This window comes from Neophocaena asiaeorientalis, unplaced genomic scaffold (assembly GCF_003031525.2).
Source record: "Neophocaena asiaeorientalis asiaeorientalis breed wild unplaced genomic scaffold, Neophocaena_asiaeorientalis_V1.1 scaffold670, whole genome shotgun sequence".
NCBI classification, from domain to species: Eukaryota; Metazoa; Chordata; class Mammalia; order Artiodactyla; family Phocoenidae; genus Neophocaena; species Neophocaena asiaeorientalis.
The window spans coordinates 627,437-647,487 of NW_020175080.1; the positions used below are offsets into that span (position 1 = coordinate 627,437).

The 20,051-nt window shown below is 41.8% G+C and overlaps 1 protein-coding gene across 3 annotated transcripts in view; it reads right to left on the reverse strand.

The window, feature by feature from the left end:
* Positions 1-3,161: 3,161 nt before the first annotated feature.
* Positions 3,162-20,051, reverse strand: part of MOCOS (molybdenum cofactor sulfurase) — a 57,725-nt gene continuing 40,835 nt past the window's right edge. For 2 of the 3 annotated variants that reach the window (XM_024764151.1, XM_024764153.1), the window contains 5 exons: positions 19,856-19,980; positions 15,183-15,288; positions 11,608-11,746; positions 6,637-6,741; positions 3,162-3,355 (listed from right to left, as the gene is read on the reverse strand). In XM_024764151.1, coding sequence (XP_024619919.1) covers positions 3,203-3,355; positions 6,637-6,741; positions 11,608-11,746; positions 15,183-15,288; positions 19,856-19,980 — 628 coding nt within the window. In that variant the 3' untranslated portion in view covers positions 3,162-3,202. The remainder of the gene's footprint in view (positions 3,356-6,636; positions 6,742-11,607; positions 11,747-15,182; positions 15,289-19,855; positions 19,981-20,051) is intronic. The other variant, XM_024764152.1, reaches the window with a different exon arrangement.

Below are 20,051 nucleotides of genomic sequence, written 5' to 3' on the forward strand. Positions count from 1 at the left end.
TGCAGCACTTGTGCTAAATTTGCCTCATGGAAAGCACAGAAGCCTCAGAACTGCCCTCCTGAGTGGGGCTGTGCACACAAGGAGAGTGTGGAGTTAGAGGAAGAAGGAAGCTAGTGAAGGCACTCTCTACCTTCAAGAGGAAAAGAACTCTCTGTGTTCAAAAGACCAAGTTCTATTGAACATGTTGTTGAAATTAATAGGGGCAGAGAGAGTTGAACACACAAAACCCAAAGTTAGTAGAAGGAAAGAAATCATAAAGATCAGAGCAGAAATAAATGAAATAGAGACTAAAAAACAATAGAAAATATCAATGAAACTAAACTGGATCTTTGAAAAAATGAACAAAATTGATAAAGCTTTAGCCAGACTCATCAAGGAAAAAAACTGAGAGGGCCCAAAGAAATGAAATTGGAAAAGAAAACGGAGAAGTTACAACCAACACCAATGAAATTCAAATCATCAGATTACTACAACTGTACACCAATAAAACGAACAACCTAGAAGAAATGGACGAATTCCTATGGGTCTTTGTTGCTGCGTGCGGGCTCTCTAGTTGTGGCGAGCGGGGGCTACTCTTCCTTGCGGTGCGCAGGCTTCTCATTGCAGTGGCTTCTCTTGTTGCGGAGCATGGGCTCTAGGCGCACAGGCTTCAGTAGTTGTGGTTCGTGGGCTCTACAGCACAGACTCAGTAGTTGTGGCGCACGGGCTTAGTTGCTCCGTGGCATGTGGGATCTTCCTGGACCAGGGCTTGAACCCATGTCCCCTGCATTGGCAGGCGGATTCTTAACCACTGTGCCACCAGGGAAGTCCCTATATGGGTAATTTATATATGTATGTATGTATATATACATATATATATGTGTGTGTGTGTGTGTGTGTGTGTGTGTATACATATATATATATATTTTGGCCACAGTACGTGGCATGCAGGATACAGGATATTAGCTCCTTGACCAGGGATCAAACCCATGCCCCCTGCAGTGGAAGCACGGAGTCGTAACCATTGGACCACAGGGAAGACCCTGGGCAATTAATCTATGACAGAGGAGGCAAGAATACAATGGGGAGAAGACAACCTCTTCAATAAATGATGTTGGGAAAACTGGATAGTTACATGCAAAAGAATCAAAATGGACTACTCTTTCACATCATGTACAAAGATAAATTCAAAATGGATTAAAGACTTAAATGTAAGACTGAAACCATAAACCTTCTAGAAGAAAACATAGGCAGTAGTCTCTTTGACATCACTCTTAGCAATATTTTTTGGATATGTCTCCTCAGGGCAAGGGAAGCAAAAGCAAAAATAAACAAATGGGACTATGTCAAACTAAAAAGCTTTTGCACAACGAAGGAGACTATCAACAACAAATAGGCTGCTGCCGCCACCAAGGGGCCTGTGTGCGAGCACAGGTCACTCTCCACACCCTTTTTCCGCGGAGCCTGTGCAGCCCGCCACTGCCAGGATTTGCAAATGATGTTTCCAATAAGGGGTTAATATCCAAAGTATACAAAGAATTCATACAATGCAACATAAACAAACAAACAAAAGCCCTTGATTAAAAAATGGGCAGAGCACCTGAATAGACACTTTTCCAAAGAAGACATAGATGGCCAACAGGCACATGAAAAGATGCTCCGTCCCTATCAGTGGAATTGGTGCCCTTATAAAGGAGACCCCAGAGAGCTCCCTCACCCCTTCTACTAGGTGAGGACACAGGAAGGAGGAGCTGGCTGTGAACAAGGAAGAGGGGCCTGACCAGACACTGAATCTGCAAGCACCTTGACCTTGGACTCCCAGTCTCCAGAACTGTGAGAAATAAATATCTGTTGTTTATAAGCCAAAAAAAGAAAAAAGAGAAAGAAAAGGAAAAGAAAGAAAGAAAAGATGCTCAACATCACTAATCATCAGGGAAATGCAAATCAAAACCACAATGAGATATCACCTCATACCTATCAGAATGGCTATCATCAAAAAGGCAAACAAATTACAAGTGCTGATGAAGATGTGGAGAAAAGGCAACCCTTGTGCACTATTGATGGGAATGTAAATTGGTGCAACCACAATGGAAAACAATATAGAGGTTCCTCAAAAAAATTATAAATAGAACTACTATATGATCCAGCAATTCTACTCCTGAGCTGTTATCTAAAGAAAATGAAAACACTAATTCAAAAAGATATTTGCATCCCAATGTTCATTGCAGCATATTTACAATAGCCAAGATATGGAAGCAACCTAAGTTGAATGGATAAAGAGATATGGTACATATATACAATGGAATATTACTCAGACATAAAAAAGAATGAAATCTTGCCATTTTTGACAACATGGATGGACTTAGGATATTATGGTAATTGTGAAGTAAATCGGACAGAGAAAGACAAATACTGTATGATTTTACTTATATGTGGAATCTGAAAAACAAAACAAATGAGCAAACATAACTAAACAGAAACGGAGTCATAGATACAGAGAACAAACAGGTAGTTGCCAGAAGAGGGGGGCGGGGGTGGGAGGAGGAGAGAAACAGGTGAGGGAAATTAAGAGGTACAAACTTTCAGTTGCAAAATAAATGAGTCAAAGTTATGAAATGTACAGTGTGGGGAATATAGTCAATAATTATATAATATCTTTGTATGATGACATATCATATCTAGACTTATCCTGATGATCATTTTGAAAGGTATAGAAATATTGAATCACTATGTTGTGTACCGGAGACTAACATAACGTTGTAGGTCAATTATACTTCAGAACAAACAAACAAACTGAGAAAAAGAGATCAGATTTGTGGTTACCAGAGGGGGGAGGTGGGTGGGGGATTGGATGAAGGAAGTCAAAAGGTACAAACTTCCAGTTATTAGATAAATAAGTAGAAGGGATGTAATGTACAACATGACAAATACAATGAACACTGCTGTATGTTATGTATGAAATTTAGGAGAGTAAATCCTAAGAGTTCCCTTCACAAGCAAAAATTACATATTGTTTTCTATTTCTTTAATTTTATATCTATGTGAGATGATTCACTACACTTACTAGGGTAATCATTTCGTGATGTATATAAGTCAAATCGTTATGCTGTACACCTTAAACTTACACAGTGCTGTATGTCAATTATATCTCAGCAAAACTGGAAGAAAGAAAAGAATGGAGATAGTTGTAAAAGAGAAATTTTAATATATGCTGAGAAAAACTTTAGGAGATAACTTCCTGCTGTTTCTCAGAAGCAGGTAAATCATAGTGTTCTATGTTTTCTTTCAACACAGGGAGCACCTGAGATCCTACAGACAGGTAACATGGAGAAGATAAATCCAAAGAGGTATGCATCAGGTACAGCCCAAAGTTCACCTGTGAACAAAACAGTAACAACAGAAGTTAGATTATTTTAGCAGTTAAAATACTTTTGTAAATAATAATGTTCCACTAAAATTAAGTCAGATCTTTAAAAACATGTACTGGGACTTGATATGTCCTATCTGTCATTTAGCAGAAGGTAGTGAGAAACAAGGAGAATCCTAATATCTTAGACCACACAGATTCTCGTTTTAAAGTATGCTTTCCCGATAGTCAGCCTATACCTCTTTATTGCTGGACCTATTATTTTCTCCTTCCTGTGTACCCTGAGTTTCCCACAGGAGGGCTTCTTCCTCCTCTGGGCCTCTGACCACTGTCAGGCCGATTTCTGCTCTGTTCCCTGATGTAAAAACCATTTTGTGAAAATAAGGGCAAAACTCAGCATTTTCTATAAGGATGCGTGATGTAAATTAAGTTCTCCAAATTCTCCAGAATAAGGATGGGAGGTCGAAAATGAAGAGTTGTGTAAGTCTACTCAAGGTTTGCCATCATCAGAGAGAGAAAAACAAATATCATATATTAACACATATATGTGGAATCTAGAAAAGTGGTATAGACCAGGGGTCCCCAACCCCTGGGCCACGGACCAGTAGCAGTCCGCGGTCTGTTAGGAACAGGGTCACACAGCAGGAGGTGAGCAGTGGGTAAGCGAGCAAAGCTTCATCTGCCACTCCCCATTGCTCCCCATCACTCCCGCTCACATTACTGCCTGAACCATCCCGGTGTCTCCCATCCCCGTCCACGGAAAAACTGCCTTCCACGAAACCGGTCCCTGGTGCCAAAAAGGCTGGGGACTGGTGGTATAAATTATCTTATTTGCAAAGCAGAGAGAGAGACATAGACGTAGAAAACAAATGTATGGATACCAAGGGGGAAAGGGGGTGGGGTGGGAGGAATTGGGAGATTGGGATTGATACATATATACTATTGATACTATGTATAAAATAGAGAGCTAATGAGGACATACGATATAGCACAGGGAACTCTACTTAATGCACCGTGGTGACCTAAATGCGAAGGAAATCCAGAAAAGAGGGGATATATGTATATGTATAGCTGATTCACTTTGCTGTACAGTAGAAACTAACACAATATTGTAAAGCAACTATACTCCAATAAAAATTAATAAAAAAAAAAACCCTACAAACAGTGAGAGCTGGAGAGGGCATGGAGAAAGGGAACCCTCCTATGCTGTTGGTGAGAATGGAAATTGATAACAGCCACTGTGGAGGACAGTATAGAGGTTCCTTAAAAAACTAAAAATAGAGCTACCAGTATGATCCAGCGGTCCCACTCCTGGGCGTATATCCAGAGAAAGCCATGATTCGAAAGGACATATGCACCCCAAGGTTCATTGCAGCCCTATTTGCAATAGCCAAGACATGGAAGCAACCAAAATGTCCATCAACACATGAATGGATAAAGGAGATGTGGTCCATATAGACAATGGAGAATTACTCAGCCATAAAAAGGAATGAGATAACGCCATCTGCAGCAACACTGATGTAGAGAGTAGGGATGATCATACTAACTGAACTAAGTCAGACAGGGAAAGACAAATATCATAGGATATCACTTATAGATGGAATCTAAAAATTGATACAAATGAACTACTTGACAAAACAGAAACAGACTCACAGACTTAGAAAAGAAACTTATGGTTGCGGGGGAAGCGGTGGGGGGGTGGAGGGATAAATTAGGAGGTTGGGATTAACATATACACACTAATATATGTATAAAACAGATCATCAACAAGGACCTGCTCTACAGCACAGGGAACTCTACTTTGCACTCTAATAACCTAAATGGGGAAAGAATCAGAAAAAGAATAGATATATGGATATGTATAACTGAATCAAGTTGCTGTCCACCTCAAACAAACACAACATTGTAAGTCAACTCTACACCAATATAAAATAAAAGTTAAATTAAAACAAAAACAAAAAACGTTTGCCATCAATGCAAGTGAGCCAGTAACAACCCTTTGGAGTATGTGATGTGCTCCCAGATCTGTGATAACATCAGTTGGCCACCACTACGTTCCAGGCCCCAAGCTAGGGACTGGGGATAAATTAATTCCTTAATATTTGTGTACATATAGGTGAAGAGTACACAGGAACTCTCTGTACTATCTTTGCAATTTTTCTGTAAATCTAAAATTATTCCAAATTTAAAAAATAAAAAGATTTGTGCACAAGAATTACTGTGATGCTGAGAAATACCACTTCCATGTACCACAGTATTCTGTCCACACATCCTCTCTCCTGGCAACCTGCATGGGGCAGGGCCCGGGTCCCCATGCCCCCAGTCGGCACGGCCTGCCACAGCTGAGCAAACAGACTTGTTGGTATAATACTCAAGCGCAACAGCTCTGCAGACCATACCTATCCATATCCGTAAGGAGAGTTTTGTCAATCAAATACTGTGAAACAAAACCCTGGTTTTGGAGAAACACAGGAAACGATGCAGAACATTTTACCATGAGTTAACTTGCCAGTTTATTACTGGGAAGATATGAAATGCTTGCACTGTTTCTGTTAATTTTCAAGAATTGTTCTGTGCAGCCTGATTGCTTATTTGGCTTCCTTATTTGGCTTGCAAACCAGAAGTCCAGACAGAAAGTGCAAGCCCGGAAATAAGTGGATGTTCCTAATGAATCAATCTCTTAGAAGTTCAGCTTTTATAATCTGGGATCCACAACAACACTTAGTCATTTTAGCCCTCAAGAAGATGACTTACAAACTTAGTATAGTGAAATTTATTTTCTATGCAGCTACCCTATTCACCATAAGGTATTTTTATTCTTCATGAGATTTCTGTGGCGAAGAAAATAATGATTGAGACAATAGAATTACTTTACTTATTTACTATTTCTCTCTTTTTTTTTTCCCTTGGCCGCACCGTACAGCATGTGGTATCTTAGTTCACAGACCAGGGGTGGAACACGTGCCCCCTGCAGTGCAAGCACAGAGTCTTAAGCACTGGACTACCAGGAATGTCCCCATTTTTAAAAAACTATTTCTTATCTATACTCCATATCTCTTCAACAAGATTTGAAAGCATCAAAAATACATGTCATAAAAATAGTGAGGAAATGAATGGAAAGGAAAAATAAGACAGTGTCGCGGATAAGGTCTGCACCTTGATGGTAGCCCATCAGCCTTACAGTGTTCTCCGACTTCTAAAAATTACTCAGCACTATTAAGGATTAATTTTGGTGTAGACAATGCATCAGGAACTTAAAATGGGGTGTCATTTTTAGCAATCATGCTTACCTTTCTCTCTCCCCTCTCAGAAAGCTTTTGGAAAACATTTCGGTTTCTCTGCCCAGTTTGCTGATCGATGCAAATCATCTGGCATCTGTGACAAGGTCCCAAAACCTGGGAGGTGAGAAGGGAAAAGACAGCGTTGCCATGAAAGTGACCAGACTGTCACACTCTGCAGGGAGGAATCTGGGTCCAGGAAGAATCGTTGTAAACAGCCAATTTCAGACTCACAGAGAAATACTCAAACTGCACGGAGCCAGGAAGTGCCACCTCTTCCCAATGCCCGCTAGGGAATCACCCACATTAGTTTATCACCTTAAAGGCTACTGCATCAGGGCTTTGAAGAAAACTAAGAGTGGTTGTGACTCACAGGTGGTTATCAGGGAATGTTGGGCTTCCTCCAGGGAAGAAAAGAATTGATTGGAGGGCATACTGGGAGAAGATGCCACACACCCTGCGCTGCTCTCGTGGCCACAGATCGCTCGAGACTGCGAGACTGCAGCAAGTAGCTCACGCAATCACACGCGCCCCTGTGAAACACATTCGCTGAGAGCTGAGAGCTGCTGGCTTTCTTTCTCTTTTTTAATTACTCCACAATACATAACGGACATTGTTCGGTGTCCGTTCTCAGACAGCTACCTCATCCCCGGATTCTGCAGTTTTCACCATGGCCTGGCATTCCCATGGGTTGATGCGCTTAGCTCTTCTCCTTTGAAGCCATGTGCATAATTTCTAATGCTTTGCTGTAATCAATAATTTTGCAATAAAGGTCTTAATTCACATAACTCTCCTTCCTGTTTGAATTTTTCTTTAGGCTAAATCTCCCAAAAGGAGATTATAAAGTCAACAAGTATAAATCTTTTATGACTTGATGATATCCAGTGAAAAACTGCTTTCCAAAAGAGATGTGTTAGATCTTTCCACATTGCAACTACTTCAGCACTGAGTATTATCACCAACAAACAACTCTTAAGCATTTACTTAAAAAATTTTTTTAATTGAAGTATAGTTGATTTATAATGTCTCAGGTACACAGCAAAGTGATCTGAAAAAAGAATATAAATTATATAAATATATGTAATATTTATATAATATAATATATATTTATATAAATATAATATTCATATTTATGTTATATAATATTTATATATAGTATAATAAGAATATAAATATATAATATATATTCTTTTTTCAGATTCTTTTCCATTATAGGTTATTGCAAGATATCGAGTATAGTTCCCTGTGCTATACAGTAAGCCCTTGTTGTTTATTTTATATATATTAGCATGTATCTGTTAATCCCAGATTCCTAATTTAGCATTTACTTTTTGAAAGGCACATTATTAACTATAGCTTATACTTTTTAATGCCTGCACAGGACAACACTGTATGGATGGAGTGTACTTTATTTAATCAACTTCGTTTTTATGGAGACACAGATGTAGAAAACAAACATATGGATACCAAGGGGGAAGGGGGGTGGGTGGGAGGAATTGGGAGTTTGGGATTGACATATATACATTATTGATACTATGTATAAAATAGATAACTAATGAGAACATATTATACAGCACAGGGAACTCTACTTAATGCACTGTGGTGACCTAAATGGGAAGGAAATCCACAAAAGAGGGGATATATGTGTATGTATAGCTGATTCATTTTGCTGTACAGTAGAAACTAACATAATATTGTAAATCAACTATACTTCAATAAAAATTAATTTTTAAAAACTTCCCTTTGGGGCTTCCCTGGTGGCACGGTGGTTGGGAGTCCACCTGCCGATGCAGGGGACACGGGTTCGTGCCCCGGTCTGGGAAGATCCCACATGCCGCGGAGCGGCTAGGCCCATGAGCCATGGCCGCTGGGCCTGCATGTCCGGAGCCTGTGCTCCACGGCGGGAGAGGCCACAACAGTGAGAGGCCCGCGTACCGCAAAAAAAAAAAAAAAAACTTTCACTTTTATGGATGTTTAGGATGTTCTCCAATTTTTCATATTTATAAAGTATTGCAATGAGGAATTTTGTAAAATATCTTTGCAGATTTGTAACAGTATTTTTTATGGAATAGATTTCTATGAGTGAAATTATTGGGTCAAAGGGCATGCATATTTTAACTTTCATTAATTGATGTTTATTAAGTATCATGACTTAAAGAAAGCAAAGCATCTCAGAAAGGTGTTTTTAGAGTCCTTGTATTCACGTACCCAGGTACCTTACAACTTACTTGTTACAAGGTAAGTTTCTGACAGTGATCCTAGCCTAGTTGTAGTGCTTTCTCTTTTCCTTCTTTTCTTTCTTTATTTCTCCATCTCTCTCTCCATCTATCATATACTTAGTGCCTACTCTGTACCAGGCAGGATGTGTAAGAGCAGGTGCTTTTTTTTTTTGCGGTATGCGGGCCTCTCACTGCTGTGGCCTCTCCCGTTGTGGAGCACAGGCTCCAGACACACAGGCTCAGTGGCCATGGCTCACGGGCCTAGCCGCTCCACAGCATGCGGGATCTTCCCGGACCGGGGCACAAACCCGTGTCCCCTGCATCAGCAGGCAGACTCTCAACCACTGCGCCACCAGGGAAGCCTTTTTTCTTTTTTAACATCTTTATTGGAGTATAATTGCTTTACAGTGGTGTGTTAGTTTCTGCTTTATAACAAAGTGAATCAGTTACACATATACATATGTTCCCATATCTCTTCCCTCTTGCGTCTCCCTCCCTATCCCACCTCTCTAGGTGGTCACAAAGCACCGAGCTGATCTCCCTGTGCTATGCGGCTGCTTCCCACTACCTATCTATTTTACGTTCGGTAGTGTATATATGTCCATGTCACTCTCTCTTTGTCACAGCTTACCCTTCCCCCTCCCTGTGTCCTCAAGTCCATGCTCTAGTAGGTCTGTGTCTTTATTCCCGTCTTACCCCTAGGTTCGTCATGACCTTTTTTTTTTCTTACATTCCATATATATGTGTTAGCATACGGTATTTGTTTTTCTCTTTCTGAGTTACTTCACTCTGTATGACAGACTCTAGGTCCATCCACCTCACTACAAATAACTCAATTTCGTTTCTTTTTATGGCTAATATTCCATTGTATATATGTGCCACATCTTCTTTACCCATTCATCTGTTGATGGACACTTAGGTTGCTTCCATGTCCTGGCTATTGTAAATAGAGCTGCAATGAACATTTTGGTACATGACTCTTTTTGAAAAACCCAATCCAAAAATGGGCAGAAGACCTAAATAGACATTTCTCCAAAGAAGATATACAGATTGCCAACAAACACATGAAAGAATGTTCAACATCATTAATCATTAGAGAAATGCAAATCAAAACTACAATGAGATATCTCACACCAGTCAGAATGGCCATCATCAAAAAATCTAGAAACAGCAAGTGCTGGAGAGGATGTGGAGAAAAGGCAACACTCTTGCACTGCTGGTGGGAATGTGAATTGGTACAGCCACTATGGAGAACAGTATGCAGGTTCCTTATAAAACTAAAAATAGAATTACCATACGACCCAGCAATCCATTACTGGGCATGTACCCTGAGAGCAGGTGCTTTTATAGCATGGCAGGGACACAGCGACAGAAAATGAAGAAGAGTCAGCCGGGATGGAGGATTGAGTGGAATGACAGAAGGCTGGTGCCAGAGAGGTCTGTGGAAGAGAAAAGAGATAATTCTTTCAAGGGGGAGCCGCTTCCAGGATAAAAGGAAGCTTGGAGAGTTAAATGGATAACAAAGATCTTTCGGACATCTTTTTCTTCTATTGGTGCCACGCAGTTTATCCCTACCCCAAACCCCAGACCTCTGAAATCCTTCATTAAGGGTTAAATTATTGTTTACTGCTTTCCTGGAAGTTAGAGTGATGTTCCATTTGAGTGCAGTAGCCCTATTACAATCAGTTTATACAACTGGCTAATTACTGTTATTAAGATAATTTCATTCCCCACTGAAGAACTGGGGACATTCTGTGCAGATGACCCATCCTTCTGTCCCCAGCTGTTCCATAGCTTTGCTGCCCATTCATTCCATCAGCAGTTTGGAGCACTTACTCTGGGTAAGGACTGTCCTAGACCCCAGAGGAACAGCAGGGACTAAACAGACTTGGTCCCCACCCTCATATGCTCTGAAGAAATAAGGAGACACTGTGCAGAGTGTGACCTTGTGGTGGGTCAGGAACAACCTTTCCAAGGAGGTAACATCTGAGCTGAGACCCTGTAGGAGCTGGAGGAAAAGTGCTCCAGGTGGAATGGACAGCAGGGCTAAGGTGCTAAGGCAGGAAGCTTGGCTTGTTTAGGGAATGGAGAGAAGGTCTACAGGGCAGGCAAAAGGGGAGGGGTGATGAGCTCGGGGAGATGGGAGAGGCCGGAGGATCAGGTCTGGGGGGCCTTATCTGCCCTAAGGAGGAATGTAGATGTTAGCTGAAGGCTTCAAGTTTGGGGAGCCCAAAGCCTGGAGAGGGGGGGCATCCTGGAGGCTTCGCCTCTAACTGCAAGCTGCTCCCCAGCTGTCAACGAGGCCAGAAGCGAGAGAGCATGGGGCGAAGGTACGGCCACCATGGGCACTGAAGGACCATGAGGCATCTGGGTCCTCCTCCACAAGCTCCAGACAGCGAGAAAATCCAGCAGGTTTCAGGAGGAGGACGTTCTCATAGACACAAGCATTCCAAGAAACAGAGTTGAAGCCTAGACACAGCGACAAAGTCTGTACCTTCATCACCTGTACGTTCTCTCTTCCCCACGTGAAACTGCTGCACTCCCCGGAGGAAGGAGGGATGGATCATTCCAAGGGGCACCCCAGGATGCAGGTGTCACATACCTTTCTGCCGAGATTTTGTGGGTAAGAGTCAACGCCTGGTAGGGGGGCGGCACGTGATGGGGCATGGGATTCCCTGCTGCCTGCTACCATCCCGGCCTAGGACTGAGGTCAATCCCCATTGGCAACCCTTGAGGAAGGATAATAGAACTCCTGGGAACTTACCTGGAAATGCAAGGAACCAACTGAAATTTCATCCCATTTCTCTTCTTCAAAAGCCCTTGTTCCACTGGTAATAATATTGGCACGGAAACGTGAGATGAGATTGTTCACTGGAAATAATTCTTCCTTTCCATTCTCATCACTGTTTGAGACATACCAAAAAGAGAAAAGGTGGGGAAGGGTGGATAACTGCACTATTGTAATAATTCAACATTTCTACCACTCGAGGCCTGAGTTCATCCATTGTACTCTGGCCTGAGGCTTCGATGATCAGAACGAGCTTTTATCATGAGTGCAAGGCCAAGAGACACACATCTGTTGGACAGACCTCCGTGATCTCCCTGGAATATGGTCCCATCTCCATGGAGAAGCCCACAAGAGGCCGTGCAATGGGTGAGTAGATCTTTGCTGAAGAGATGAAGAACTTTGGAAACCAAGTGAACTGGGATCAAGTGAATAAACTTATGAGAAAATACCAATTCTACAGAGTCAGGACAAGGCATTTAAAGACTGTCAACAGGCTTAATTATCAAGGACCTAAAAAGTATCAAGAGCTCACACTCTTTTTGGATATTAGAACATCATAAAGCAACATAGAGTATACATGGGAGGTTTTAATATTTATTTCCTGTAGAGAACCGATTGGTGGTTGCCAGGGGTGGGGAGAAGGGCGGGCAAAATGGGTGAAAGGGGTCAAAAGGTACAAACTTCCAGTTATAAAATAAACAAATCACGGGGATGTAATGTATAGCATGGCAACTATAGTTAATAATACTGTATTGTCTAAAAAATGACTGTATTGCATATTTAAAAGGCGCTAAGAGAACAAATCTTAAGTACTCATAAAAAGAAAAAAATTTTGCAGGACTTCCCTGGTGGTGCAGTGGTTAAGAATCCACCTGCCAGCGCGGGGAATGCGGGTTCAATCCCTGGTCCGGGGAAGATCCCACATGCCCTGAAGCAACTAAGTCCACGTGCCACAACTACTGAGCCTGCACTCTAGAGCCCGCGAGTCACAACTACTGAGCCCACGTGCCACAACTACTGAAGCACGCGTGACTAGAGCCCGTGCTCCACAACAAAGACAAGCCACTGCGATGAGAAGCGTGAGCACCATAACAGAGTAGCCCCCACTCTCTACAACTAGAGAAAGCCTGCGCATAGCAATGAAGACCCAACACGGGCAAAAATAAATAAATAAATTATTTATTTATTTATTTATTTAAAAAAAAGAAATAAACAATCTTTAAAAAAAAATTTCCAGCTATGTGTCATGACAGATGTTTACTAGACTTACTGTGATCATTTCTCAGTATATACAAATATAGAATCATGTTGTACACCTGAAACTAATATAATGTTGCATGTCGATTGTATCTCGATTAAAATTTTTATTTCCTAGCTTCCATCCCGTTTGCAGTTTTAACTAAGCGTATGCTTTTTTTGTAATTCTTGTTTAAAATTTTTGTTGATTAGCACAAGTTACCATTAAACAGCTCCCTGCACCTCCATGCACGCCATCCCCTAAGGTAAAAAAGCACTGAAAAAGCATCTGCGAACTTCAACAGAGGAACACACTGTACGATCCCATTAAATTGAGTTCAAGAAAAGGCGAAACTGTTTAGGGTGAAAGGAGGCATAATAGTGGCAACCTTCAGTGGGGTTGACCAAGAAGGGACATGAGGAAGGGGTCTATGGTTCTAGAAATGTTCTCTACTTGATCTGGATGGTGGTTACATGGGTATATACATCTGTAAACATTCACTAAACTATGTACTTATGATTTTTGCACTTTGTTGTACTTTAATAAAAAGTTTTGAAGTTTGGAGGGAGGGAAATCCTTGAGCATGACTGGAATTTGCCCTGGAGACAGAACTGAAAGACGCTGGGGGAGAGTAAGGGGTCCCATGTCTGTATCTCAAAGCCCCTGGCATGTGAAAAGCCAGGGACCAGGATACCCAAGTCCAGCTTTGCCACTAACTATGGGCAACACCCACAATCGATGAGGACTGCAGGGTCCTTGTGGGAAATGAGAGGGTTAGCACTTTCCAGTCCTAAAATCCTTTGATTCTGGATTTACCCTCCAGGTTATAAACAAACAAACAAACAAAACTCCCTTTGTGCTTTTTAATAGGGAAAGTTTTATGTCCAGAAGCTACCATGGCCCACATGGAGACAATATCATCCATCAGATTTGAAAATAGAACCAGGGACACTCACTATGTACTAACCACAGGCTGTTTCTCCTACCTTTGACCACCTGGCCTTCCTACCTCCTGCTTGTCAGCTCTGCACTAAACCAGGACTGCAGGAACCAGGGCTGCAGCAAGCCTGTCCCTACCTCCTCTCTTTCCACACAAAGAATCCCAGAAAACTGCAGACCTGCTCCATCCAGGGCCCAGGGTACCTGAGGAAGGGGGTCACTCAGTACCGGGAAAACTCAGTGAACGCCCAGGGACCAGGCATCACACTTCAGCTCCTAAAGAGGGCAGCCTGGACCTCGGCAAGGGGACACTGCTGTGTGTTTTTGCCAATGACTATGAACAGGAATTACTACAAACAGTCCATTTTTGTAGTTTTTATTAAGCTATATGTGTACATGTTTGTGCATGAGCACACATGTACCCAGGACCACAGGGCACGTGAGTGTCACAGGAGCCCCAGCTCATGGTGTTGACAGGTGTGGACCATGAATGATCTGCCGGTCCCAACTCTTACATAAGAGCTGGGTGATTTTTCTTTTTTGCCCCAGTTGTCTGATTACCTTGGGACTTCAATTTCCTCTGAAGGACAATGAGGGGGTTTGAACCAACCAAGACCCTTTCTAGAGCTGACTTTTCCAGGACCCTTGGGAGATCCCTGGGTGGGAGTGAGCAGGCAAGGGTGCTAGTTCTGTCTGATGATACAAACAAATAGTATCTACAATTACAACTTTAAAAGCTTTCATAACCACTCTTCTTTTCACTCAAAATGACTGTGGAAGTAATGCAAGGCTCCTAGGGGCCAGGGGACAGTGGGAGAGCGGGCAACAAAAGTGGGTCCAGGGGACTTCCCTGGTGGCGCAGTGGTTGAGAGTCCACCTGCCGATGCAGGGGACACAGGTTCGTGCCCCGGTCCGGGAGGATCCCACGTGTCGCAGAGCGGCTGGGCCTGTGAGCCATGGCCGCTGAGCCTGCGTGTCCGGAGCCTGTGCTCCGCAACGGGGGAGGCCACAACAGTGAGAGGCCCGCGTACCGCAGGAAAAAAAAAAAAAAAAATGTGGGTCCAATTGCTGGCGATTACATTCAACTAAATGTTTAAGAATTGAAATGATTAAAAATGAGGGTTGGGATTCTCCGCCAAGCATCCCGAGGGCATCAAGGACATTGGAAGATAAAAGAGAACCCTCTAAGAGATTAAGGGAAACGGGCCTAAAAAGTTTTGTGACTTCTCTGGGCCTCAGTTTCTCAATGAAGCGTCTGGACTTATGATTCGCAGACCTTTTCTCCCCAGAGAGGTGACCAGCTCACTCCCAGGGGCAAGTAGTTACACCTGTCTGCTATTCCCAAGGTAAATAGCAAATAGTACAGGGATCTTACCTGGTGCTTAATTGCTGCTGAAGTTCCAAAACACTGGATCTGTTTATCAGCAGATACTGTGCCTCATTCACCAGAGAGAGGGTGGCTGTAGTACAAGCAGATTGATCTAAAAGTGATGGAGTATTTAAAAGAAGAGTTGCTGGAGAGGGAAACAACCTAAGTGTCCACTGATGGATAAGTGGTTAAGGAAGTGTGGTATACATACACAGTGGAATATTATTCAGCCATAAAAAAAATGAAATCTCGCCATTTAACGACAACATGGATGGACCTTGAGGGTATTATGCTAAGTGAAAAGTTAGACGGAGAAAGACATATACTGTATAATCTCACTTAGATACGGAATCTAAAACAAAACAAAACAAGCTCATAGATCCAGAGAACAGATTGGTGGTTGCCAGAGGTGGGGGTGGGGGTGGGGGTGGGTGGCAAAATGGGTGAAGGTCAAAAGGTATGAACTTCCACTTATAAAATAAATAAGTCCTGGGGATATAATGTCTAGTGTGGTGACTACAGTTAATAATACTGTATTGCATATTTGAAAGTTCTCATCATAAGAAAAAAATTTGTACCTGTGTGATGATGGATATTAACTGGATTTATCGTGATGATCATTTTGCAATATATACAAATGTCAAATTATTATGTTGTATGCCTGAAACAATATAATGTTGTATGTCAATTATACCTAAATTTAAAAATTAAGATAAAATAAATTAGAAAAGAAGAGTTGCTTTCTTGGAATGCAAATGAATCATGCTTCCATTGACTTGCATTTTTTAGATTTAATTTTTATCTTATAGTAGAGTGTAGTTGATTTACAATGTTGTGTTAGTTTCAGGTGTAAGCAAGGTGATTCAGCTATACATATACATATATTCATTCTTTTTCAGATTCTTTTCCCATATAGGTTATTACAGAATACTGAGTAGAATTCCTGGCCTGATTAGTACTTGGATGGAAGACTTGCATTTTTAAATATTAGGGACTGTTTCTAAAGGGAAGAAAATGGTGCCCTGGAAATAAAAAATGTTCTAAGCATGGCTCAAACTTCTCAAAAACAGAAAGAACATAAGCTTCTAGAATATTCTGTTGATAATCTGGAAAAAAATAATAAAATGCTGAAGTTAAATTCTTCCAGCAAAGGAAACTTGGAGGCAACACTTAGAGGAGGAGAGATGGGGCTGCAGGGCGGAGGTGGGGAAGTGGAGGGGGTGGGGGGGGCCCTTCCCCAAGCAAGAAGAAGGGCCTTGATGAGGGTCACAGGCCCAGTGAGATCTTCTGAATCTGGTCAGTGAATCTAGTCAGGGAGAAGCTGGGTTCTGCCCTTGGGCAAGTGTGTAATATTGACTTTAGAAATAAATAATACAAGTTTTAAAACTACTGAAAAGAAAAAAAAAAAAGAGTGAAAGAAAATATCAAGGGCCTCCAGAACTACTGCAGCCCATCACCCAGCTTCTAGCTCCCACTTTCTGGGCATGCCATAGCTGTCTTTATACAAGATGTTGATACTAAAGGCTGGCCGGGCCAAAACCTAGTGAGCTGTCTCTGAACTAGGCCTGTGGACCCCAGAGTACCCGAGAATGGACACTTCCAAGAGAATCGCTTACAGATTCTCTATTTCCATGTCTTCTTTGCTAAAATGGCTTTGTCAGAGCAGTGAGGTGCAATCCCAGGCCCCTCCACAAAAGGCCCTTCTCACCCTTCACAGGGCAAAGGCCGCACCTCTCCTATGGCACATTGCCCCTGGGGGCTAAAAATCTCCAGGGTGGAAAACAAAAGACCAGTTCAAAACCCTGGGGTCTGTGCTGAGAAAATAAAAGTCTCTCAAGCTTGGGTGACTGATCCTCCTGTAGGTCAGATGGGTTCCAATTCTTTGCTAACCACAAAACTGCCGGAACTAATTAAGTTGTCAAGTGACAGATGATTAAAGTCATCTTGATGTTAGATCCCTGTGCCTCAGAAGAAAGGTTTGAGTGACAGCGCGTTAACCAAACACCTTCATCCCCAGCTGTTTACTGACTTAAATAAGATTCTTCAGAAGAGAACCAGTGCTGAACACTAGCTATTCTGATGACAGGTGACAGTCATTCATGGACATGCGAGTTAATCACAGGTGGCCAGCCATCTCATTAAGAGATTCATTTTCCACTACTTTTTTCTCTTTATGTCTAATAACTATTTTTCGAAATTTATAATATACTTTTGTTGCTTTGATCAACTGTGTACTATTAAAAACTATGATAAGAACTCAACCTAGGAAAAATTTCCTAACACTGAGACTCTACCATCACAGGAAACTTTAAGAAATTTTATACATTTCAACTTATATATTATTTTAGTTTCAGATAAATGTGATAGGGTAATCAAGGAAAGAGTTTCAAGCATAAAATAACACTAAGATAAAATTCCTTCAAGGAAGTGGAATGGAAATACAAGTTGAAGAAAGAAAATGAAAGAAAGAAAATTTCTGTACATTAGAAAAGTTTGTTTATACACATATTTTTAAGTTAATACTCATAAGACTCAAATCACTATGGTATTGAGACTCCACTGGTTTATATTTAAAAGGGCAATGTACAAGTTTTAATTTTAAATGACTACAGGCGTACATGTTTTATTGCATTTCACTTTATCATGCCTCGCAAGTACTTCACAGGTATTAAGTTTTTTACAAATTGAATGTTTGTGGCAACCCTGCATCGAGCAAGTCTATTGCACCATTGTTCCAACTGCATTTGCTCACCTCATATCTCTGTGTTGCATTTTGGTAGTTCTCGCAATATTTCAAACTTTTTCATTATTATATTTGTTGTAGTGATCTGTGATCAGCGATCTTGGATGTTACCATGACTTGCTGAAGGCTCAGATAATGGTTAGAGTTTTTTAGCAAAAAAGTATTTCTAATTAAGTTATGCACACTGATTTTTAGACAGAATGCTATTACATACTTAATAGATTACAACAGAGTGTAAACATAACTTTTAAACGCACTGGGAAACCAAAAAATTTTTGTGACTTGCTTTATTGTAGTGGTCTGGAACCGAATTCTCAGTATCTCCAAAGTAAGCCTGTATATTTGCAATATGCTGGAAATCACATCCTTTGCAACTTTTTTTTTTTAATTTAGATGACAACGTAAAGAGGTAGTGTAGCTTTAAAAAATTTCTTCTAAGGTGTACCAACACAAAAATGTTCAAAGGCCTAGACCTAGACCATCAGAGACCTCTCCACCGTAAATGGCATCCTTGAAGTATAATATTCACAAGCTGACACTCTTGATCCTGTATCGAGCAGCCAACAGATTCATTCTGCTCCCACCTTTGCCTACCCAGGCCCCATCTCCCACTAGGACAGTCACTGCCGCCTCCTGCCTGGCCTCTTTGCTTCCTTCATTTCCCTCTCCCTTGCAGCCTCCACACCTCACCAGGGGTGTCTTTCTAATGCAAGCTGCATCATGAAACTCCCCAGGGTAGAATTCTTCAGTTCTTCAACCTGAAGACAGTGCTTACTTACTCCTCAGCTGCACATTCATCTCTTCTCTCTAGCTCTGCCCCATCACTCCCCTACCCATGTCTGATCCTCCTAAACCCTTCTCTGAACCCATGAAATGCCAAGCTCTGCCATGCTGCTCCTCAGTAATCTTCTTGCCTTTCTCTGCCTGGAACACTTCTACTCTCCTGTTAAGATGAAGCTCCAAACTCACCTCTTCCCTGAAGCCCTCCATGACTCACTCCAGGTGTAGATTTACAAGCCAGTCTCCCAGGGAGCTAGCGACTAAGCCAGGTCATTCCTGCACAAACCAGTAATGTGGCAACTCTCCAGTCCATTCATTTATTCATCTGGTATTTACTGAGCAACTACTATGTGCCAGGTCTGTTCTAAGCCCTGAACAAAGCAGAGAAAAATCCCTCCCTCACAGAACTTATGATCTGACAGAGGGAAGACAGAACATAAACAGGATAACTGAGTCAAATGCATGGCCTATAGGATGTGAAAAGTGCCACAGAGAAAAATAAAACAGGGAATGAGCTGGAGGTTCAGGTAGGGGCCCTGGTTCTAAGGAGGGCAGCCAGGCAAGGCTCCCCCGAGAAGGTGACATTTGAGCAGACACCTGAAAACTCTCTCTTCCTATATGGTACTGTTAGCTCAAAGTACTTCCTTCTCTGCTGTCTCATTTTATGCTCACAACAGCTTATGTCAGGAAAAACTGTCAAAACCCTTAAATCTAAGTAGATGACATGCCGTCACAATGTTCTGTTGTAGAGTTCTACAGAAGTTCAACACCAATGGGTTCAAGGATTTGCCAAGGTCTCAACAACTACTTGGTGTCAGGACCAAGACTAGAAGTCCAGATTTTCTTAGTATACAGCAAGCTACCAATATTTCTCTTTAACAAAACTTAATTGTGCTTCTAAACATGCAGGACTGAGGCAGAGAGCTTGAGCAGAGGCTGCAAGCCCCCCTCGGCCTCCTCGGGCTCATCCTGGAGACCACACATGGGTCCTGCTGACCTGGGGGCCACCACAGCACCTTTCTGCCAGAGGCTGACCACCCCTACTTTCTGTTCATGAGCACGTTGCCCTGTCAATCCATTTTGTGGGCTGATTTTTGTGTCTGCAAGGGTTAAACCCAAGTGCCTGTCCCCTAAGAAGCAATCCGAAATGTGATACCTTTGCCTCGTTTCTTCCTTGCATTTCTTTGAAAGTCTGAACTTTGTCTGATCAAATGATATGGACGGCCAAAAAACTTTGACAACCAGCTTGAAATTTTTTCTCCACAGTCATAAGTATTTACCCTGGCAGAAAAAAAAAAAAAAGGAAAGATGTTATATAGTATTCCTTTAAATAATTGAAATAGCAAAAAGTT